This window comes from Artemia sp. Qi Xiang Cuo, chromosome 4, assembly GCF_049724085.1.
Source record: "Artemia sp. Qi Xiang Cuo chromosome 4, ASM4972408v1, whole genome shotgun sequence".
Classification (NCBI taxonomy): domain Eukaryota; kingdom Metazoa; phylum Arthropoda; class Branchiopoda; order Anostraca; family Artemiidae; genus Artemia; species Artemia sp. Qi Xiang Cuo.
Genome location: NC_142797.1, coordinates 36,350,712 through 36,375,316, shown reverse-complemented (window position 1 = coordinate 36,375,316; position 24,605 = coordinate 36,350,712). Strand labels below are relative to the sequence as shown.

At 36.7% G+C, this 24,605-nt stretch overlaps 1 protein-coding gene across 1 annotated transcript in view; it reads left to right on the top strand.

The window, feature by feature from the left end:
* The window catches only part of LOC148953063 (dnaJ homolog subfamily C member 2), a 65,621-nt gene extending 41,016 nt beyond the window's left edge, over positions 1 to 24,605 (top strand). The window contains 4 exon segments of the mRNA XM_089087514.1: positions 4,824 to 5,072; positions 16,624 to 16,826; positions 20,693 to 20,832; positions 24,489 to 24,605. Of these exon segments, the coding sequence (XP_088943640.1) occupies positions 4,824 to 5,072; positions 16,624 to 16,826; positions 20,693 to 20,832; positions 24,489 to 24,557 (661 nt within the window). The 3' untranslated portion in view covers positions 24,558 to 24,605.

Below are 24,605 nucleotides of genomic sequence, written 5' to 3'. Positions count from 1 at the left end.
ATTTGTTTCGAGCCTCCCCCCCCCCCAAAAAAAAACCTTTTATGTGCCTTCATTCGTATAAACTGTTACTTTATTCTTGATCATTTTATTATATTACAGATGGTATTTACGATACGATACGATACGGTACGATACGAATTTATTATGTCAAATAACAAGAATTAAATGAGACACAATATAATTTAAATAATCACTCTTCCTTGTCACTTACTTATTAAAATGAGACAAAATACTGTCGAAAAGACAAAGTGTATCGGTTGGTAGCGACGGGCTTACAAGGCTTGAGTTTATTCTGGTGCCTTGTATTACACCCCGTTCTTGCCGGTTCAGTGAGCAAATCTCGATGCCTGCTTGACTCCAAAAGCTATTGTTCAAAGGCCATTGTAAGCTGGTGTCGCCAGGCATCAAGTCCATCGAGGCCTAGAAATTTAAGGCTATCATCATAATTCGTGAATTCCGGACCTAATATCACACGGGTAGCTCGTTCCTGCACATTCTCAAGGTCATTTCTTTGCTCTTTGCTTAGCCCCGGATGCCACACAGGACAAGCATACTCTAAAATACTCCGAATGTACAGTTTATAAAAATACAACAGTGAAAAACGACTAAAACCGAATCTCCGAATTGTGACTAGATTACGCAACGCTATATTCGCCTTCTTAGTACAATTATTTACATGATCCATCCATGACATTTTTGAGTTAAAATTCAAACCTAAAATTGTCATATTATTTACAATTGGCACATTTACATCACTTTGACTAGGAACTTTTTTTTAAAAAACGAGACTCTCATAAGTGCTGACATTTTCCTATTAATTGAAAGCCGTTTTTCTTCACAGTCAGCCTCCAGACGGCGAATAATGCCATCCGTACTAATCATAGATTCTAGCTTATGAAATATCAGCAATAATAAATCATCTGCAAACTCCGCTCTGTTTTCATGCCAAGTCGCAATTTTGTTACACAGTATTAAAAATAAAACAGGTCCCATTTTGGTACCTTGGGGTATTCCACAGTAAACCTCAAGAAAATCTGATTGTACCCCATCAGCACTAACAAACTGTTGCTGTCCGTATTAAAAACTATAAACTATCTGAATTAAAAAAGCTCTAAAATCTGTCATTGACTCAAGAATATCCAGATGGCTTGATTTGCCAAAAGCCTTTTCTAAGTCTGCTTGCAATATTTCTACAAATGCATCTTTATTTTCTAGATGCTCTAGGGCTTCTTCCACAATTTTGATGAAATAATGTACTTTGCTTGATTCTTTGATAAATCCATACTGACAGGGATCTAATTTATCACAGAAATCTTCTAGTAACCATTTCTTTAGAACATGCTCGAAAACTTTGGATACAATAGGGGTTAAAAATATAGGTCGTAGGTCACTCACCCCTTTTGGATTCGAAATCTTAGGCATTGGCGTTACGACTGCTTTTTTTAAATCATCCGGAAAGGTACCACTCAAAATACATTAATTTAAAAAGGCAGTCAGAGGCTCAGCTAGAAAGGCTGCGTTTTCTTTATACTGAGTTTCTTGAATGTCTCCAGGGTAGGTTACCTTATTGGGGTCATGTCTATGAACAAACCTCGTAACTCTATGCGGGAAAATCACATGTATTTCCCTTGAAACAATCAAGAGGGGAACACAAAGAATTGGGGGACTGCTTCTGCAAATACTAGCAAAATACTCATTAATAGCGTTTGTGTCGAGCTTATTCCCAGATTCGTCGTATACGCTTACACTTTGCCTTACAGAGCCAGAGAGAAGCCGTATTCCTTTATAGTAACCGGTTGGGTTTGTGGTCATAAGCTCGTTCATTTTTGAGCCATATGACTTCTCAGCCAATGTACATTCATAGACCATTTGATTTCTCAGCTCGGAAGCTTCACCTGTCTTCTGCTGTTTATGGAACCTGTTGCGTTTGCGTATCAGCGTTTTCATGTGCTAGCTAACCCAGGGCTTGTCAGCTGAGTTTACAGTGACTGTTTTCTCTAGAAAATACATATCATAAGCACTCCGTAATTTAGTGGAAAATATTCAATACATGTCGCTGACATTGCAGAATTCGTAAATAATTTTCCAGCTTTTCGAAATAGCCCATTTAGCGAATAGCTGTTTTCCAGACTTAGTCAGAGCCCGGCTCGAAAAAATTCGCTTGGTTCCTATTCTCTTTTCCTCCCTGGGACATTAGTGTATACAAAAGTGTGTACTTTTACCAAGACCCGGCAATGTCACTGAATCACTATAGAAATCGGAAATATCTGTGAAGATAAGATCAATGACAGATTTTTGAGTTGTCTTTTCACGAACAACTTGCTTCAAGCTTAGCGATCGTTCAATCCAGCTGGGTAGTAGGTTGTTGAAGTCACCCATAAGAACCATAGAACTGTTTGGGTGTCTCAATTTAATCTCATCCAAACATGCTTGTAGATGGGCTATGAGCTCCCGCCTGTAACTTAACCGCGGCGGAAAATAGAGTACTCCAACTATGATCAAGGAAAACTTACGGGGAAGAACTTTTGGTCTCAATATTACCCACAACAGCTCCTAGTCGGTAGTCTGAGAGCCTCCATATATCTGATGCGGTATATCGTTTCGAATGTACATACCTACTCCTCCTCCATGTGTGACGACAGCACCTTCCTTGTTTCGTCTACTCTTGACGAGAAAATTATAGTTACTTTTCTGGGCGTTAAACTCATTGGCAGACCACATCTCTGTTATGCAGCAAATATCAATTCTATTGTCATTAAGTCTTGTCGAAAGTTCCATCACTTTATTGCTTAGACACTGGGCACTAACAAGGAGAAAAGAGGGGAGATCGTAGGAACTAACTATTTCTTTCTTTTTATCTACCTGGGGTAGATTGCCGAAAAATGCTGGAAGTTTCCTAAATTATTAGAACTTGTTGGGACAAAGGGCGTGGGGGCTGCAGGGACCCCAAGAGATGGCCAATGGCTCGCCATACTCCAGTTGGGAGGGAGAACTGGGCTGGGTTGAACAACTTGGCCTTTACCTGAGAAGAAAGAAGGAACAAAATTTTGGCTAGGGTACATTAAATACAAAGGGGGAATATTTCTCTCGTTAGAAACCGGTCTTCTATGATTATTCAATGGGAAACGCCTAGGATAGTTGGTATTTGGAGACCTCGCTGGTTGCTGCTTTGGAGACAGTTCCTGTTTCGTGGTGTGGACAAAGTTGCATTTATGTTTGTTAGGTCACTGGCGCAGCGAACCATGCTTGCACTGGTTCGGGTGATCAAACTTGTAGTTCTGACTCTTGCACTTATTAGCTGCATAAAACTTGCAAGGATGAACATAAGTACAAGCTTTACCTTTATTGCATTTTCCGTGACCAAATATTTACAAATCGTCCTTTTCTGTTTCTGTTCTTTGTGTGGTCGACTAGTAAATTGTGAGTGACCTTGTTTAGAAACGCTTTGTTGTTTAAGCTGGTTGGCAACATCCTCTTTCAGCTCAGGTACCACAAGCTTTAGCAATAGATCTATTTGCTTTTGTTGAAGCTGAATGATTTTGTCTTTTTCGGCCATAGCAAGGCGGAGCTGCATCAACTCTACCTGAGCAAAATCTTGATCTGTAGAGCAGTCGCCTCCGTCGTCTAAAAGCATCGGTTCGAGACTTTTCTTAGCTGCAGGTTCTTTCCGGGTAGATTTAGGGGATAAAAATAACTCTTTATCCGTCACATTTCTGGGAGGAAGAGTTGCCTGCCCTCTCCCATCGCCACCATCCGTTTGTAGCTTGGCAGCCAATAATTTCACTCGTGCTTCAAGGTCTGCCTTTTTCCCGGACGTACCTAGTCCATGTTTTTCGAGAAGAACACCCAAAAAAGGTACCGTAAGTTTTCCAATGCTATTCCGCGATAATACGGTCAAATTTATTTCGCCGTTTTCTGGCATATTGAACTGTAACAGTCGTGGCAACACTGTGCGGCTTTTCCCTTATACTACGCAATTCGAAAAAAAATAGCACTAAATGTTCCTTATATAAAACGACTTAATCTAATCCGAATATTGAACTAATTCGATATTTTTCTGGTGGTTTCCCTGCGAGAGAAGTAAGTGAAACGTTGAAGGCTGTCTACCTTGTCTCCGCAATTTAAGGGGCAAGCCCAACGGGTACCATGGCTCTTGCTAACAACTCTCCACCCCTCTTCTGCTTACTTTTCCTTCCCCAACCTCAATCGCAGCGTAATTGCCTACAAAAATCGTATGTCCAATTTGATCTTAATTGTGAACTTTTATAATTACTGAAGGTCACTGAATTAATTAAGTTCTTGTTAGTGAATTAATAAGTCTAAAAACAGGTGCTTACACTCTGAAGACTGGCAATGAAAATTTAATGTTCGAAGGGAATTTGAAATAGCCAGCAAAACGGTAATCCGATTATGTCCACAGGGAAAATTTCACAAATTTCAATGAAAGTGCACAGGGAAATTTCACAGCTTTAGCAGGGTTATATCCGAAAAAAAATTTGGTGTTAACACAACGAAGTCTGAATCAATACTGAACTGATCAATACAATACTGAATTTGGGTGATTAGTCTTTTCTGGGTGCTATGAGAAGCTTTTTTGACATGAGTTTGGCACACGGCCCGGCAGCATACACTTGACTACCCAGTTGCACGTATTGCAATCAATCCTTGGGAAACTGGCTCAAGCAAGATAGACAATTTCTTGCTGGTCTGATTATGTTACTACGATAACAAGAATCGGATGTAAACAAGGGCCTGAAGTGTTGTGCTCAGTCGAGAATACAAAATACAAGTAAAGAATACAAAAATTCTTTTCTTGTTTGCAGATTAGAGACACTCAGCGAGGAGCTAAAGAAAATAAATTCTTCCGAAAAAATTTGGTTGCTACTTGATCAAGAAACATCTGCTTTGGAAGATAAAGCAGCTGACCAGAAACATGCTCGGTCTACAGAAGCTACCATTCAGAGTAAGTCTCAGAAGGAGGAAGTAACATCTTCAGGGGAGCTGTGGACCTATGATGAGACGACAAACCTGATAAAAGCTGTCAATATAATCCCGGCTGGAACAAGCCAAAGGTAATTAACTTTGTTTTCTAAAGCCAGGGAATTCTTAGCATTCTATTTAAAAGAGCAGCCTTTATAAAATTCAGCTAGTTTTTGCATAGAGTTAGGGCTTCTTTTTTTGTACTGAGTCAATTCACAGTATGTTTTGGCTTTGAAGCAAGGCCTACCTCAGTTTATACTGAGTTAGTTTGAAGCTTTTACTAAGCTCGTTTTGCACCAAATTAGATTGGACTCGGTTTTTCATTTTTATTCTTCTCGTATATATCTTTGCTGTTAATTTTATGCTTGTCATTTTAGCGGCAGGGGCGGGACCAGGAAGCGGCTTTGGGAACACGTGCATACCCCAGAAAATTGAAAATTGTGCTTATTACGAGAGTAGACAGGCGAAACATACTAATTAGTACAGGCAAACTAGCAAAAAATATGGGTCGACCCCAAACAAATTTCAACAGAAATGATTTTTATACCATGTTGCAGAGAAAAAAAAAAGCTCAACAACGTATCCGAAGTTGCACGTTCTAGGTTGACGCAAAACTAGTTTTTTTTTTTTTTGCTTTTCTTTTAAATTTTTTCAGTTTTTTTAAAAAAAAAAAAAATGGACTGCCAGTAAATGTTCGTTTTTCTGTATATGAAGTATAGTCCCGGTGTAAAATGAAGAACTGAGCTCGAAAATGTAAGCAAATTTGGTGTAAAGTGTACAAGAAAAAAGTTGTCTACTGGAAAACCCGTTTCATATACATCAATATGCACTTTTTTATTTTCATTTGACATGTTCAATTCGTCGGTTGTTGGTAAAAAATAAAAATAAAAAAATAAGTGGGCTGATAAATTATGGTTGGCTCGTTTAAAAGACCAGTTAACGCATAGAAGGCAGTTACACCGCTTTCATTACCTTCTTATGCAATAAATTATTTCAACGTTTCGTCCCACGCTTTGTCCAAGTGATTTCTTGGATAAAGCTGTAAGCTAAAAAGTGACAATTGAAAATTAAACCCAGCAATCATTCATTAACTCACGTTGATGCCCGTGTTTGATATCTTGCCAGCTATAGATACAAAAAATTCATTCGATATATCCGCCACCTAACAAGCTAAAAAGTTAACTGAGAATGTTTATCAAGTTTCGCTTCATCATTTTATCAAGCCTTCCAGAATGGGATGCATGTGATCAGACGTTCTGATAGATTCTGGGCTGGGCCCTCCGCGGATCTTGTCATTGAGCAAGAGCTCATGTGTTGTCTCAAAACGGCTGGTGGTCTTATCGATGAAAGTGGTATGACAGAGGTTCAAAGGTTTTTATGGGTTTTGTCTCGACCACTCTGCTCTGCATTAAACCTTCTGATGGAGGGTATATCACAGTTTTTCTATGGAACTAGTGAACAACATAAGGAAACGTCCAAGCCGAGGCAGCTAAGAGACTATGAAGATGCCCAGATCGTTATCGATCTCTTAGAAAAAGGATCACCATTTAATGGGGATCTTCATCTAAGAAACATCACCAACGGTCTGACAGCCTACGAATCGACCAACTTCGATTCTGCTAGAGTTTAAGGCCTAAAATTCATTGACTCCATGTCCAGAAAGCTGGTCGCTGATTTTGTGTTTCGACGAAAACAACAAGCAGTTTAAATTGCTACATAGCAGAACCCAGGTGGAGATCGCAAAAGACTGGACCCCACTCTCCCTTTTGAGAGATTCATCACGCTAGAAAAGATAATCAATCTCGCGGAAACTGAGTACTTTCAACACGAACTGTGTTCCTACGGGTATCACTTTTTGATAGTCTCCGAACAAGCCAAAGCTTGCCAAGGCTATAGCATAGGCTTGCAATCTTGAGGAGTGCTCTACTACCCTTCCCAAAGGCATTCGATATATAATCGACGGTGGAGCTCTTCTGCACAGTATTCCATGGGCCAAAAGCGAACGATACTCCGAAATCCTTGACCTTTATGCTATTTACGTGACCCAAAAGTATCCATCTGCCACTATTGGGTTCGACGGCTACGATGGCGGAGCTACCATAAAGGATATGGCCCAGTCGAAGAGAAGTAATATAATCGGCCGTGAGATCTTCTTGACAGCAGATATGCAGCTGAAGGTAAGGATGAGTTCTTGTCCTGCAGGAAAAACAAGGCCAGGTTTATCTGCACGTTGGCTGTTTATCTCCGATCAATGGGCTTTGTCGTAGTCAAGGCACAAGGTGATGCAAAATTCCCAATTGTGCAATCTGCTGTTGATTCTTCCCGCTATTACGACACTGCCGTCATTGTAGATGATACTGATCTTTTGGTTCTATTGTGTTGTCATGGTTACCTATCAAGCAAGAAACTATTCTTTGCACCTGAGCCAAAGTCGAACTGGTCTCTCATGCTGAAGTCAGCTTCGAAGGAGGAAATAAGGGTTGTTCGAGAAGACGCTCTGCTCATGATATATGGCTCATCAAAAGGTAGAAATCTGAATAAACTCTGCAGGGAAGTTTTTAAAAAGAAGGTGACTACTGCTAGCACGTTCGTCCACCCAGAACAGTTATCACCAATTTCTGATGTGGCTAAATTCAACAGTTACAAGGTTTTCTACCAACTTCAGGTATGGAGTGCAGTTTCTGATTCTGAACTTAAAGCCGAGGAATGTGGTTGTAAAAATAAAGATGACTTATTGTATCCATTGACTACTGATGTCCCACAAGCCCCTCGTCTGCTTCTGAAAATCGTGAAGTGCTCCTGTCAACTGGAATGTAGCTCAGCGAGCTGTAGCTGCTTTAAAAACGGCTTAGCTTGTACTGCAGCGTGTAAAACGTGCAAAGGGACAGCATGTTCTAACTCTTCAAGAATTGAAAGCTATAACGATGATGAGAACGTCGAATCTTATATATCTGAATCAAAAGAATAGGTTGTGAGTATTAGTCGGAGTTTGATTCTATCTTTCAAATGTTCATGAAGTTGATTCGACAATTTTATCAGTTTTGAAGACTAGTCAGTTTGTTGATAATAGTTTATTCTAAGAGTGATTTTAAATGTTGGCCGCTGAAAACTAGTTCCCTAAAAGATTCCCTTTTTCTAATATTTTTCATGTTTTCAGAGGCAACGCTGTAGCGTTGCCTATAGTAAAGGCCATACGGCTCCAATGTTTTATTATTTATTATTTTTTTTTTCCCCCCCAGAGGCACTTCATATGGAAGGGGTCGTCGTAGAAGCTTCAAAGGGGGCTCATTCGATTGGAAATCGAGAGTTCTTGTGCCGTTTTTAATAGTCGAAAATGATTGGAGGGCAACTAGCCCCCCCCTCCTCACGCCCATTATTCCCCCAAACACATCCAATCAAAATTTTGAGATAGCCATTTTGTTCAGCGTAGTTGATTTCCAGATAGAAAAATATTTTTGAGGAGGACACTCCCCCACAACCCTTAGGGCAAGGGTTTTAAGTTATGCCCTTGGGCCATATAAGTTTTTTTTAGAAGGCGTTGTCGTAGAAACTTTAAAAAAGGCTCATTCGATTGGAAATTAAAGCGCTAGTGTCCTTTTTAATAGTCGAAAGTGATTGGAGTGTAACTAGCCCCCCTCCCCCCCCCCCACGCCCACAATTCCCCCAAAAATATCCAATCAAATTTTTGAGTTAGCCATTTTGTTCAGCGTAATTGATTTCCAGATATAAAATATATTTTTGAGGAGGACACTCCCCCACAACCCTCAGGGCAAGGGTTTTAAGTTATGCCCTGGGGGTATATGAGGTTTTTATAGAAGGCGTTGTCGTAGAAACTTCAAACAGGCTCATTTGATTGGAAATTAAAGGGCTAGTGCCCTTTTTAATAGTCGAAAATTATTGGAGGGCAACTAGCTCCCCCCACCCTCATCATTCCCCCAAACAAATCCAATCAAAATTTTGAGATAGCCATTTTGTTCAACGTAGTTGATTTCTAGATAGAAAATATGTTTTTGCGGAGGACACTCCCCCACAACCCTCCGGGCAAGGGTTTTAAGGTATGCCCTTGGGGCATATAAAGTTTTTATAGAAGGCGTTGTCGTAGAAACTTCAAAACAGGCTCATTCGATTGGAAATTAAAGGGCTAGTGCCCTTTTTAATAGTCGAAAGTGATTGGAGTGCAACTATCCCCCCCCCCCCCACGCCCGTCATTTCCCCAAACACATCCAATCAAAATTTTGAAATAGCCATTTTGTTCAGCATATTAGATTTCCAGATAGAAAATATGTTTTTGAGGAGGACAATCCCCTAGATCCTTCAGAGAAAGGGTTTTGAAATATGCCCAGGGATAATAGAAGGTTTTTAAAGAAGGTGTTGTCGTAGAAACTTCAAAACATGCTCATTCGATTGGAAATTAAAGGGCTAGGGCCCTTTTTGATAGTCGAAATTGGTTGGAGGGCAACTAGCCCCCCCCCCCCCCACGCCCATCATTTTCCCAAACACATCCAATCAAAATTTTGAGATAGCCATTTTGTTCAGCGTAGTTGATTTTCAAATAGAAAATATGTTTTTGAGGAGGAGAATACCCCACAACCCTCAGGGCAAGGGTTTTAAGTTATGCCCTGGGGGCATATAAGGCTTTTTTAGAAGGCTTTGTCATAGAAACTTCAAAAAAGGTTCATTCGATTGGAAATTTAAAGGGATAGTGCCCTTTTTAATATTCGAAAGTTATTGGTGGGAAACTAGCCCCCCCCCCCCCCCACGCCCATCATTTCCCCAAACACATCCAATCAAAATTTTGAGATAGCCATTTTTGTTCAGCGCAGTTGAATTCCAGATTTAAAATATGTTTTTGAGGAGGACACTCCCCCACAACCCTCAGGGCAAGGGTTTTAAGTTGGGCCCTGGGGCATATAAGGTTTTTATTGAAGGCGTTGTCGTAGAAACTTCAAAACAGGCTCATTCGATTGGAAATTAAACGGCTAATTCCCTTTTTAATAGTCGAAAATGATTGGAGGGCAACTAGCCCCCCCCCCCCACGCCCATCATTTCCCCAAACACATCCAATCAAACTTTTGAGATATCTATTTTGTTCAGTGTAGTTGATTTCCAGATAGAAAATATGTTTTTGAGGAGGACACTCCCCCACAACCCTCAGGGCAAGAGTTTTAAGTTATGCCCTGGGGGCATATAAGGTTTTTATAGAAGGCGTTGTCGTAGAAACTTCAAAATAGGCTCATTCAGTTGTAAATACAAAGAGATAGTACCCTTGTTACTTGTCGAAAGTTATTGGAAGGAACCTAGCCCCCCCCCCCCCCAGGCCCATCAGTTCTCCAAACACATCGAATAAAAATTTTGAAATATCCATATTGTTCATCGTAGTTAATTTTCAAATAGAAAATATGTTTTTGAGGAGGAGAATACCCCACAACCCTCAGGGCAAGGGTTTTAAGTTATGCCCTGGGGGCATATAAGGTTTTTATAGAAGGCATTGTCGTAGAAACTTCAAAACAGGCTTATTCGATTGGAAATTAACGGGATAGTGCCTTTTTTAATAGTCAAAAGGGATTGGAGGGCAGCTATCCCCCCCCCCCACGCCCATCATTCCCCCAAACACATCCAATCAAAACTTTGAGATAGCCATTTTGTTCAGCGTAGTTCATTTCCAGATAGAAAATATGTTTTTGAGGAGGACACTCCCCCACAAACCTCAGGGCAAGAGTTTTAAGTTGTGCCCTGGGGGCATATAAGGTTTTTATTGAAAGAGTTGTCGTAGAAACTTCAAAACAGGCACATTCAATTGTAAATACACAGGACTTGGGCCATTTTTAATAGTCGAAATTTATTGGTGGGCAACTAGCACCCCCCCTCCCCACGCCCATTATTCCCCCACACACATCCAATCGAAATTGTTAGATAGTCATTTTGTTCGGCGTAGCTGATTTTCACATAGAAAATATTTTTTTGAGGAGGATAATCTCCCACAACCCTCAGGGCAAGGGTTTTAAGTTATGCTCTGGGGGCATCCGAGGTTTTTATAGAAAGCGGTGTCGTAGAAACTTCAAAAAAGGTTCATTCGGTTGGAAATTCCGAGGGCTAGTGCCCTTTGTAATAGTCGAAAGTGATTTGAGGGCAACACGCCCACCTTTTCCCCAAACACATCCAATCAAAATTTTAAGACAGCCATTTTATTAAACGTAGTTTTAAGTTCTGGAAATTAGGTCTTTGAGGATTACAACTCCCCCAAAGCCCTCGGGGCAAGGGTTGTAATTTAAGGATTCTCCGAATCCTTCATATTATTTCTTATGGAAGGGATGCTGGTATAAACTTTAGAGAGGGTTCATTTGATTGAAAACTGAAAGTTCTTGTTCACTTTTTAAGAGTCAAAAGAGACTGAAGGGTAACTAACCCCTCTCCCTCCTCAACGCCCTAAATACACAGATAAAAATTTTGAGATAGACATTTTGTTAAAATAGTTCAAAGTTCTGATAACAAAAAACTCCGGTGTCGACACAGCCCACCAGGGCCCAGGGGTAGGCGTTGTAAGTTATGCCCTGGGGCTTAACTTATTAAGGGGGGTTTATAACTTATGGGAAGGGGTTTTGTATGGGAAGAACATATAGGAAATCTATTATAATTATCCAATTATAAGGTTAAAATACATACTCTGTGATAGATGCAAAATTGCTTTGGTACACAAATTCCTATTAAGGTCAATTCAAAACAGTCGTGACCCCTTTGTGTCAGCAAGTGAAATGGTCTAAACCCCCTTATTGGAGCTATTTTTTCAATCCATTCATTGTTGTCAATCGCTGTCCACAAGTTATGCAAGCTGTCAATTGTTCATATATAAGGTTTTTATCAAAGAGGTAATTGTATAGACTTTGAAAAAAGCCTCATTCGATTTAAATTGAAAGTTTTTGATCCGCTTTTTAAAGTCAAGAATAATCGGACAGTAGGCACCCCCCCCCATGCCCTAAAAACTTGAAACTTTTTGCAATCAAAAACGAAGAAAAATAAATTAAAAAAAAACTTCCCGAAAAATAAGTTTCTCAAAGAAAAGTAAAGGCCATTTTAAACTTAAGCTCAGCAGACACAATTAACTGTTGAAATTCAAACTCAAAATGACCAGAAATTACTATTAAAGAATAAATGAAACCCAAACGAACAGAAATTAAATAAACAATCATAGCAAAAAACATACAACAAGTAATAATAAAAATCTTAAAACGAGTAAAACTTAAATTGAAAATGAAAATCAAGTTTGAATCGAATAAAAATAACTACAAACAAGAGTTTGGGTATCGTCTCACTGCAGCCTAAAACCTACTGCGTCATTGGCGTTTTACTGAAAACGAATTATATTACAAATGTTTTCTTTTGTACTTAATATTGAAAATAAATATTAAAATTACAGTAAAATTTTGAACTGATGAGCAGTAGGTTTTAGGCTTCTGCAGTGAGACGATACCCAAACTCTTGTTTGTTGTTATTTTTATTCGATTCAAACTTGATTTGCATATTCAATTTAAGTTTCACTCGTTTTAAGATTTATTTATTCATTTACATTAATATATATTGTATGTTTGTTCGCATTGATTGTTTATTTAATTTCTGTTCGTTTTAAGTTTCATTTATACTTTAATAGCAAAATAGTTTTTTCCGTTTTAAGCTTGATTTCCCTATTCAATATAAGCATTACTTGCTTTAATATTTATTAATTCATTTGTGTTATTCTTTAATCTATGTTTTTGCTATGAATGTTACCTTATTTTATGTTTTCTTTGGGTTTCATTTATTCTTTTATAAGAGTTTCTGTTCGTTTTTGGTTTGAACTTTAGCATGTATTTTTATATGCTGAGCTTAAGTTTAAAATGGACTTTACTTTTATTTTAAAAACTTATTTTTCGGAGAGTTTTTTTTTAATTAATTTAATAAACATCAAGGTGACGGAGCCGGCGAGAATCAGATTCAGGCTAACCAATTATTAGATCTTGAAACCGACAATTTAGCCAGCAAGTCCAGGGAACTTGTTGGTTCCCTGGTACCTTTACTTTTTGGTACCTTTAGACTACAAGTGACCAAGCCTATTAGGCTTAGGTTTCATTTGTTCGCTGCCTGTGAGTAAAAGCAAATTCAGTCCCAGATTTTGCATACAAGTCCAGTGGACATTGTCCGTCATGTATCGACCCAGAATCAACCTATCTTTTTATTACTTGATTCTATGTTTATTTGTTCCAGTTCTATCCTAGGAACGGTCTATGGATGGATGATAGATAACTTATCTGTTAACAAATAGAATGCTATCATTTTAATACAGACCTAACCAGGACCTATCCCAGGGTTGCCACTGTATCACTCGGACTATCTATCTTGACTTTTTCTACAATTAGCCTTGTCTTGATGCCTGCAAAATAGTTGATTATAATTCAAGTACACAAAGAAAATTAGTTTTGCGTTGAGCTAAAATGTCCAACTTTGGATACGTTGTTCAGCTTTTTTTTTTCTCTACAATGTGGTGTAAAAATCAATTCTGTTGCAATTTATTTTTACCAGCAATGGACGAATTGGGGGACAATAAGTGCTAAAAAAAAAGTGTCAAACGGATATAAAAAAGTGCATATTGATAAATATGAAACGGGTTTTCTAGTAGACATTACATCAGGTTAATTTGATTTTTGGACTCAGCCCATCATTTTATGTTAGAATCTTTGATAGTATGGGAAAAAGAGGTCACAATGATGAGAAGGGTTAAATCGGATATTGATGATTATGAAACTTTTTTCTGGTACATTGTACATCAAATTTGCTTTCATTTTCGGGCTCAGCTCTTCATTTTACATCGGGACTATACTTCATATATAGAAAAACGAACATTTACCGACGGTTCATTTTTTGATTGACGGGAAAGGCAAAAAAAAACTAGTTTTGTGTCGACCTAGAATGTGCAACTTTGGATATGTTGTTCAGCTTTTTTCTCTCTACAACATGGTGTAAAAATTATTTCTGTTGCAATTTGTTTAGGGTCAAAGTCTAGCTTGCCTGTACTAAATGGTGGGGCCCAAGTTTCGTTGAGGCCCCAATCAAACATCAGTCCTGTATCCACAAGTGTTACACCAAAATCTTACTGTAACGCGTTCATCTTTTGTACTGTGCTAGTTGGACCAATAAAGCAGAAAAGTAAGTTCAAAGGTGAAAAATGATATAATTTTAAGAAGGTTAAAAGCCTCATTTCATGACGTTTCCCGCCAAAAAGAATCTTAGAAACCTGAAGTTTTCATGCGTTCTGTGAAAGTAAAGACGTTTCTATGGAAGTAATTGTACTCTATTCCTCCTCCCTTGTTTGTAGGATTCAGTTCGTCTAAAATGTTATAATCAAACAGTTATTTAATTTTGGTTCGAAGATTTTATGAAAATAGTTATTTTCGTTCCCCAAAGCTTTGAAATGTTAAAAATCCTTTCTTCACAATCAGCCCAATGCTTATCGAAAAGAATCGTTATTTGGTTACGCAACCAGGATGAAAATATGAGCGATATATTAGCTTGTATATTACTTTAATTTGTTATACGCTCCACGAAGATTACCAGCTTGAGATAGTTATGGGTTCTCTTTGTTTTGTCTTGGAGAAACATCTTGTATAACTTTTAAAGGACCCTTTATTTTAAGGTTTCAAAGAATTTCTTTTTTTTAAGCTTCTAAAATTTCTTGAGCTCAAGACAGATTAGCACTTTGAGGGTTTTTACTGTCAAACTTCTGGCAGCAAAAATAGACCTCCTGGAAGTAACAAATTGTATTTTCTTTTCGGGAAACAAAATAAAACAGAATGGGTGGGTTTTACCTACCCATAAAAGTATGGGTAGGTAGGTAATAATAAGCCTCCTGAGACTAACCAACAGTATTTTTTTTTTTTTTTTTTTTGAAAAGCAAAATGAAACTGTATGGGGTGTTTGAACGGATAACCTGTTTCTTTTTCTTTTTTTTTCTTATGGCTGATACAACAAAAAAAATAAATAATAAAGAAAAAAAAAAAATAATACAGAAAAAAATAAAAAGTAAATAATAAAATCAATGCAAAAATTTATATTTTTAACAGTAGGAAGTAACTACTGAAAAAAGCTTGAAATGCCCCCCCCCCCCCAAAAAAAAATGAAATTCAGATTTACGCAACAATCAGACATAATACGGAGAAACTTACATCAGGCTCAAGACATTGAGCTGAATGTTCGAGACTACTGAATATTCTTTTCTGCTTCGGATTATCTTTTTTATTTTTTTTCTGCTGTTGCTTTTTTCTTCTTTTTGACAGTGTTCTTTGCTATTTCCTTTTATCAGTGTTCTCTATACGCACGAATAGAGTTTTCCGACTTCAAAATAGCAAGCATCAGAAATAACTTTAAATGCTACTAAAATAGTAACCTTAAAAATAGACCTATATTACAAAAGTCCAATCTTCAAAACTTAAAAATTTCACTCTATTTTTCATCTGTGTGATCAAAATGGTGTGAGCTGCGAAAGATACGGTATGCAATTTTGATGTCAGAATACTCTCTATTGTCTCTAAGTACGGTCGTCTGTATCAAATCTGTGCATTTTTTTTTCTAGTTTTTAATGTGTCTTCTCTAAAATAAATGATGTTTCAAAGGTGATGTTTGTAAAAAAAAAAAAAAAAAAAAAAAAAAAAAATGGAAAAGAGTAACAACGAGTTCTGAATGACAAAGTGGCTAGTTAATCCGTTTTGCAGAACCATTTCAAATTTGTATTCTGGAAACGAATAGGTATTCTTACTCTGGCTTGATCAAATATCCCGAGGGGAAGACGCTCCGTGGAAAATTCATCGTGTCTCATATTATTTATGTGTATATGATGCAGGAATAAGAAAAACATCTTGTTTTCATCCAGTATTTCTTTATGAGAAAAACAGTTTTTGAAAACTCCAAGAAAAATACTTTTTATACAATTTCGTTGAATATGCAACTTTACTAAATAAAAATTTGTTTACAGATACAGGAGCTAAGCAAACATGTGAAGGGAAAGAATTAGTCAATTAGAGATCGCACAATTTACGATAAATGTTTTAACATCAATTTAGGTTAAAAGGCCATCTCTGACTCGCGATGGATTAAATAGGTACAATCTTGTTATTCTTATTCCCGTGTACTGTAACCCGGGAATAAGCTAATTCAATCAGCTTTTAAACGATATATACAATGTCTATTATGTAGGCATAAGTGCTTAACAGTTAGGCATAGGCATTAGTACTTAACAAGCTCTATATCTATCTGCAGAATGGTGCATAGATCCTACTTTAACAATTTTTTAACAAATAACAGCTCTTCGATCAGCTGTTTTTTCTTCAAAAATTGCTGTTTCCTGTTTCTCCGAGAAGTATAACAGAAACGGAAACAGTTTATCGGTTTTATCCCCTCTTTTTGATAACTATTTTTATAGATCTTTAAACCTTGAGAACCTAATAGAACTTTGATCAACCATTTCTTTAGAACTTTCTGTTCTTGCCACGGGGACAACTGGTTTGATTTTTTGTCATTTTTGTTCTTCTTCTTCTTCATTGTAATGTAGACTATCTAGCAAATAGTAAAAACTTATTTCTATATGTTTTGGAATGGCATCATCCACTTCATTTCCAGGTGGGAAGTTATAGCAAATTATTTGGAAACTCATCACAAAATATCTCGATCGGGAAAAGAAGTACTTTATATGGCAAAAATGTTGCAAAATCACGGAACTCAGGAGATGCTCCGACGAACAGCAAGTCAACAGAAAGGAGTCGTTACAAAGAATAGAGATGCTACTATTTCAGCCGAAATTAGCTCCGCTGAACAAAGAGAAGGTTAGTATTCGTGAAAGGATAAGCGCTACGATTGTTCTAATAATTACTATTTACCTAGAAAATTGTGAGGTAACTGAAATCATTGTTAACCTATGGTTCTCAAAGAAAGGAGGGATTGCAGCACTAAATATGTTAGGAAGCGACGTTTTATACCCCACAAACTTTTCTAATATTATTAGTATTGTCCCCATCCCTTAATTGAAAAAAAAAATCGGTTTAAAATATGACGTAGATAATTTTGAAGACCACACTGCCTTTCCATTACGATAAATATAAGTTCAAATAGAGATAAAATTCCTTTAATAGACAGTGATGAATTTCATAAAAATACTAGATATTTCGGTCACGTATGCAGTATAACTACTGATGACCGTCACTGCATACGTAACCAAAATATCTAGTATTTTTGTGAAATTTATCACTGTCTATTAAAAGAATTTTATCCTTATTTGAACTTTTATTTATCGGTTAAAAATAATCTGAGCTCCTCGTGATGGTCTAGACAACTTTGAAATTTTTATATTGTCATTGTTCAGTTAAAATATACTAATAATTAAACACACCTATAACCTAAAGTTGCAACCAGGATAAAAAAAAAACAATCTGAAGATTTTGCTTTTACTGGCACTGTACCACTACCAAATAAGCTTGTATAAAACCGCAGAGTAGGGGTATTAGTGCAAATACTAAGAGTAAGAGTAGGGGTATATTGTACTAGCAAAACTGTAACAGATTATTACCGTATACATTTGTTCTTTGTCTAGTTTCCGACAAAAGAAGAAGAACTATAAATCATACCCATATAATGAGTCGTTGCTCATAACGTGAAAACCGTACCTTGGTTTTACATTCTTCAATACTGATTTGCTTTTAGCTTGCACTATCCACATCGTCTGATGATGGAATGTTTCAGTTCTTATTCAGTAACATTGTTAAAGCAGTCCTCTCGGGAAAAATTCTTAGTCTTATTTTTCCTTTTTTCTAAGACTAGTGAAAACGTGTGTGTTGGCAAATATAGGGTACCAGTGTAACCCTGTATGTGATAAGTGACTGTTAAGACCTATTTGGTTATAATTTATCTCTAGTCACGTACAGGTTAGATAAAAAATTTTGTAATTTAGGACAACCCAAATATAAACTTAAGGTATAGATAGATAGATAGATAAATAGACAATGTATTTAAAGGCCAAAGGCCATATACTTGAATATTCAATCAACTAAACAAAAATAACGAACTTCAACTAAACTATTAAAAACAAAAAAACAAATTTATACAAACAACTAAAAGTTTCTTCTCGTTATTTTTTAACTACACGCTTTTCCTTAAATTCAAAACTTCCTCACATCCGAGGATGTTCTCGGTTGGAACGATGGCCCACCTCGTACGTTGCGGTAACAAGCACGACTTTTGTCGTCCGGACTTATAATCTCGCTCCTTTTCCTCTTAGCTGGCGTTCTGGAGTTGTTTCCCATACTGAAAAGCGATGGTGAAGATTCGACAACTGTGTCAAGGCTATCGTCACTCTCAGTTTTAGAAACGTCTGCACGGCTTTCGTAGCTTGGCCGCACCGGAGTTGGGGGGTTTAAGTGTTCATTTCGAGCCCCGGAAGGCGCGTCGGGTATTGGTTGTTGCTGGACGGCTTTAACTGACTTCACTGTTTATCCTTTGGATCAAAAACGAGGAGCAAGCTCTCGATGTACAATTTATCACCTCGTAATTTGACGCTTTAACCTTCTTCGATTGCTTTTTTCATGATCGGTTTCAGGTGTTCCCGTGCCTTACGCTGAGTTCGTGTGTAATCGGGAGCAGCGGAAACTCCGAACCTTTTCAACTGCCCGGTTTTTCTTAAAATGCAGTCTCTTGTTTCCGTGTCGTACAACTTGACGATAACGGGGCCTGCTCGAAGCCTGTGCACATCTCTTATCTGTGTCCTTTCGAGCTGAAGGACAGGTAGGGCGTGATTCAAGAAAGCCAGAACTTCGTCTTTTAAGCTCCGCAGCGGGGAGCTCCTGCGTGCCAAATCCTAGAGAATAATGTTGGCTCTCTTCAGCTCTGCTTCAAATTCGTTCACTCTTAGGTTCGAGAGAGCTAACTGCTGTCTGAGATCGCTGCCCTCTGAGGACAAGGATGTATGCACAGCACCGTAACCCGAGATATCTTCTTGAACTTTATTCAGCTGCTGCTGAATGGGTGACACGTTCAAGACAAGCCTGGATATTGAATCGAGATTTGGCCACTTCGCATGAATGTCCTTTATAACTTTAGCCAGATTTGCCTGGTTAACTGTCGCAGATTCCTCACTTGCGCGTCAAACTCTTTTCCGTAATCCAAAATCAGTCCACTATTGTTCAGTCTTTTTCAGGCAAAATACCAATGCATCAAATCTTTTTCTTAATCCAAGGTCAGTCCACTATCCTTCGGTCGTTTCAAAGCAAAATTACTGTCCTACCTTGAGGCTATTGCAGTAACTATACTCCGTTTGATGTTCACTGCTTGAGCGTTGAATGAATTCTCTGTCAAATTTCTGCTTTACAAAAAAAAAAACACTTAAAGCACAATAGACGTGGTAGTTCAGAAGGGTTTATGTAATATAATATATGATAAACAATAATTTTCTGGAATGTTATATTAGTTGCGTGAGATCAATGCGAGCGAATTAGCTAGGTCAATAAAGTTTTAATAGACTTTCTGAAAGCTATAGTTTATTTGCCGTAGGTATATTTAATTTGCCGTATTGTATATTGTCACATTTGATCACTCACTCTCTCATACGATTCTTCTTTCCTAACGCAAAAGTCACTTGCCTTTTCCGTAATCCAAAATCAGTTCACTATCTTCACTATCCAGGCAAAATACCGATGCATCAAATCTATTTCGTAATTCAAAATCAGTCCACTATCCTTCGGTCATTTGAAAGCAAAATTACTGTCATACCTTGGGGCTATTGCAATAACTATAATCCGTTTGATGTTCACTGCTTGTGCGCTGAATGAATACTGGTATATTCAAATAATGCATGTCCAATCATTGAGAAGAGGGGAGGTGTTCTCTTTGGAGGTCAGAAACACGAAAAAGATGGATTTTGGGCCACATATTTCCCGGTTATGCAAGCAACTCTGTACCCTAACTGGTAGGGGGGGGGGGTATGGGTTGTGGTACTACTGAAAAACTCTTAAGAAATCCAAAAGTAATAGTATGCTTATTTTCTAATTTTCACAGTTTTGAACTTAAGGAGATAATCAAATCGAAAAGAATTAACTGAATCAAATGCTTTGTGTGAGAAAACAATTACCTTGTTATCGACGAATAAAACATTACTAGAATAAGAACCTATGAATGTGTTTGGTCATCCGAGGAAAACTGCCTGCTATATTATTTCCCAGAACTACCATGCATTTGACTTCACTGCACAAAAGGACACCAACTCAATTTTTTTGTGGGGTGTAGGGGGGGGGGGAGCCTATTGCTTGAGGATATTGTATTGAAAAATTTTCTCCCTGCGCCTCCGTTAATTAGCTCCAACCGCTTATTCACTGACCTGCTACTTATAGTTGTGACGACCGAGTTCGCCATATAATTAGAACAACGAAAAGAGAGCTACGACAGTGTTGTCAGCTGTTTTTCTTCTTTTTCTGCGTTTGTCCTTTTCTTTAAGCAGCAAAATTAGGAGGGCTAACTAGGATGAGTTTCTGTGCCTTTTCCACAAAGAAAACCAATCTCCAAAAAGTGGAGAGATATTTTTTTAGCTAAAATTGTATTATGCCATATAATTAGCATATACATATACTTCAGAATTGCAGTGTATTTAACCTATACTTAACGATTGTAAAATTGACTAGCCCGGCTAAAAGAACTGTTTTTATAGATAAGCAATGGCTGCCTGATGAGCAAAAGCGACTTGAGCAGGCTTTGAGGAGCTTTGGCCCAAACGAACCAGAACGATGGGAAAAGATCTCCGAGTCTGTTCAAACTAGGACCAAAAAAGAGTGTATGATTAGATATAAGGTATGTTTCATTTATATGGAAATTGTTTTATGAGTTTTAAAGAATTGAGTTAAATGAAAGACAAATTTGACAAAAATATCCCTTTTTCTCTGCTCCGGTTTTTTTTCTTTTTTTTCAAAAAGTGAGTAGCAAGTTCCGATTAATATTTTCGTGATGATTTATCCATCTGTTATTCATTTTGACCATTTACCTTTTTAATCTGTTTACAATATTGAGGTTATTTCTTTTTATGCTAAAACGAACCATAAAAATATAACTTACGGTAGGAAATACAAAGAATGAAATATGAATCCTAAAACATAAATAAAAGTTCGGACCATATTTCTTAAATTCAAGTTTGGTATCATTTTTGTTTTTATAGTGGGCATTTTTCATACTTGTTTTTATAATGGATCTTAGTTATTATGTCTAATCTATTTTAAGTGTTCCTTCGTCTACTAAAAGATCATTAAAAATCGTAGTTCGCAAATTGAATGATTGTTACTGAGATGGCGCTAGTCAATTAGCATTTGGATGATTCAGTTAACTAAAAAAAACACTTTTTTGACAATTTAAAAGCATCGACACTTTGCTGAAACGCGAAGTTTTGAGTGCGTTCATAAGCTAAGTTCTATTTCGCTTAAAAGCTAATATTTACCACAGTTGCTGAAGGGCTCCTAAAGTGTTTCTTTTCATAGCAGTTATGGACCAACTGAATATGTTTAATCCAACTGAATATGTTTTTCACTTTATGTTGATAGCTCGTTCCAGACAGTTAACATGCTTGTCTATGCAACATTGATACGATAATTATTATATGTAATATTAATTGTTTAATTAATAGTGTTTCTTTAAAATAATAAATGTTTACTTGATATAAAGTAATTAACATAAATTCAGTTAATACAAAGTAATGTAAATTCAATCAATTAATATAAACAGTTAATAGATGGTTAATACATGTCAATACATTAATGTAAGGGATTCAGTTTCAACCACTTAAGTTTTGGTAAATTATATTTTGAAAGTTACTTGATTTTAGATTTCTCCCAAATTAATACCGAATCTTCCTTTTGTAGAGATAATATAATATCAAGTTTTGTTCGTCAACTTTGAACATATGACGTTTGAAAGTCTCTTTTGTAATTTATGGTTGTCGTATTTTACTGTTTTGGTCAACAAAACTATTTTTATATCAACAATGAGTCGTCAGCACTCTACTGTCTGTTATTATTGTTATCTTCGTATTTTTATTTATCAGATACTGCTGTTTTTATCTTAGCTTATTTTGGTAAGGCCTGCATATCTTGAAGTTTCGTAATATTATAGATTATTCAGTCTCTTCTGTTTTACCCTTATTTTAAGTGTCTCATTTTAATGTGGAAAAGAAGTTCCAAAATTTGTTGTTTTCTCATACGCTTTAGAACGGAAAATACCCAGAAGATTATTATTAAATATTTTCAAATATAGATGCTGTCAAATTGGCTTTAAAAATATTCAGTGTTAAATGGTAAAGAAGTGTTTACCATATTTTGGTATTATCGTTTATTTATGTAGAAAATATTCCTAGGAACTTTTTATCGTCTCACTTAAAATTATTTTCTCGTCTGGTAATATATAATGAGGTATAGTAATTAAAAGAAGAGACTAATTAAAGTAAATTTTTAAAAGTAATTATTCTGGAAATAAGTAAAGATTTCTCTCTTAACGATAAAGATTCCTTTTAGAAAATGTCTGGATGCTTAGAACTCGTATTAAAAAAAAGAAGTCAAATTGTCTGATTGTCCGCTTTTGATAGCATCTTCATCTCCTTTTTCATTTATACTCGTACTTAGCCTATCTTATGATTGTTGGAGGCAAAGGTTTCTGGGACCTAAGCTTCGACTGGATTGTACAATGTACTAAAAGTATTCTTTATCATTTTTTTTTGTCATACGTTTGCAATTGCACCGAAATTCTTTATTGTTAAGTAGAAATAATCTAAAACTAAGTATCTACAGAACTCAGATCTGCTGGTGTGTCAACGAATCCCTAACAGAAAAAAAGATGATGTTAGGTAATTAAATGCATTAGTTTGTGAGGTGCAACCGTATATTAAGTAAAGTGAAAATTGCTTGGCAGGGAATTGTCACGTCCTCTGGATTCTTCGCTGAAAGTAAATTGTTAGGAGAACGCTATGCATTATCTTCCAGTCAAGAGGGGGGGGGGCAGTTTTGGGTCTGTTGTGAGATGCAACTTGTTTATAATTAAACCCAAATACAGCTAGGTAGTATAGTGTTGTGGTCTTTATGTTCCTAGCGTGTGTCGCATTTTTTCAAAATTGATTTTTATATTCCCTGGGTCTGAAACAATGGGCAAAGTTTATAGCTCTACACGCTACTTGGCTGAACATTTTGAAGACGCCTTGGCTATTGTTCGTCGCCTTGGACCCCCAGGTTTCTTTATAACTGGGACAAATATAGACACACAAAGACACACAGAAACACACAGAGAGATACAGATACACAATGAACGGCCAAGTGGTGATTTTTGTTTCTTTTAAGTTTTCAACTTTGCAAACGCTCCTCCGTCCCACTCGTATTAAGGAAATCCTAATGGGCAAAAACTGATTTCCGAAGTACTTTACAATTTTTTTTTCTGCTGGTGGAAATATACTGGTTGATGCGAAAAAGCTAATTGCGACGGTTGTACCAATATTTAAAAAATAATTGTCAAATTTTAGAAATGAACTTTATTTTGCTTTGATAACGTATTTTTGTTTTCAAAATCAACTCTAACAAAACTCATTGTGGTGTGCTATAAATTTATTGTAGCATTTATGCTCTTCATTCATCGATAAGTGTCTTTTAAAACTACTAAGACAAGTAACTCCTTTAACTATTAGCTATCTGAAGAATGTATTTGCTTTACGTACGGGAAGCGAAGACGAAAAAAGTGAAAAAATAAGGACAAGGCAACAACAGGAATAATTTTCAGCCATTGTTTTGAATGTCCTTTTTTTCATTTTATAAAATTATTTTCTCGTTCGTGATTTTTTTTTGTTTTTTTTTTAAGATAAAATAGTTATTTCAAAAAATTGCTATCACAAGCCCCAAAAGGCCGAATTTATATTTAGGAGTTCATAAATAAAAACACAACAAACAAAAATCATTAAAAAAACGAAAACTAAAAAAAAACAAAGTAAATAATGTCAAAATTTAAAATATTAGAATGAAAGATCATTCGTTTGTTAAAAATTAAACTGGAAACTGTCATAATAAGTTAAAAGACAAAAACCATTAAAACTCAATAAAAAAAAAAAATACATATAACAAATTAAAGGGAACACTAAAAAAAGGGGGGGGGGACAAAACAAGCAATCAAATACAAAACTTGGGCAGCATCAGTACCAAAAATTCATAGCCATTCCGGTCTTGGAACCTATTTATGTCTTCGCTTTGCTTCTTCTCCTGCGCTATTTAATGGCTCTGCGTGGATATATTTTGGCTTATACAAGTTGTTCGTCTTAAATTTGGGTTTAGATATTGTCCGATCTCTGTTTTTAAAACACTTTACAGGTAATTTTTACATCTTCCGAAAAGGCTGGTAAAACTGCGGCTTTTTGCTTTTGTTCCTGTTGTTGTCTGTTTTGTATTTTATAAAAATAAGTGAACTCAAATTTCTTCTTTTTCTTCCAGCATATTGTGGACATGGTCAAAGCGAAGAAGAAAGCAGGAGCCCAAGGCACAGGAACAGCGAAAACATAGGACAAATTTTGTTATTACTTTCTTTAAAATAAATTACTTCTGCTCTTA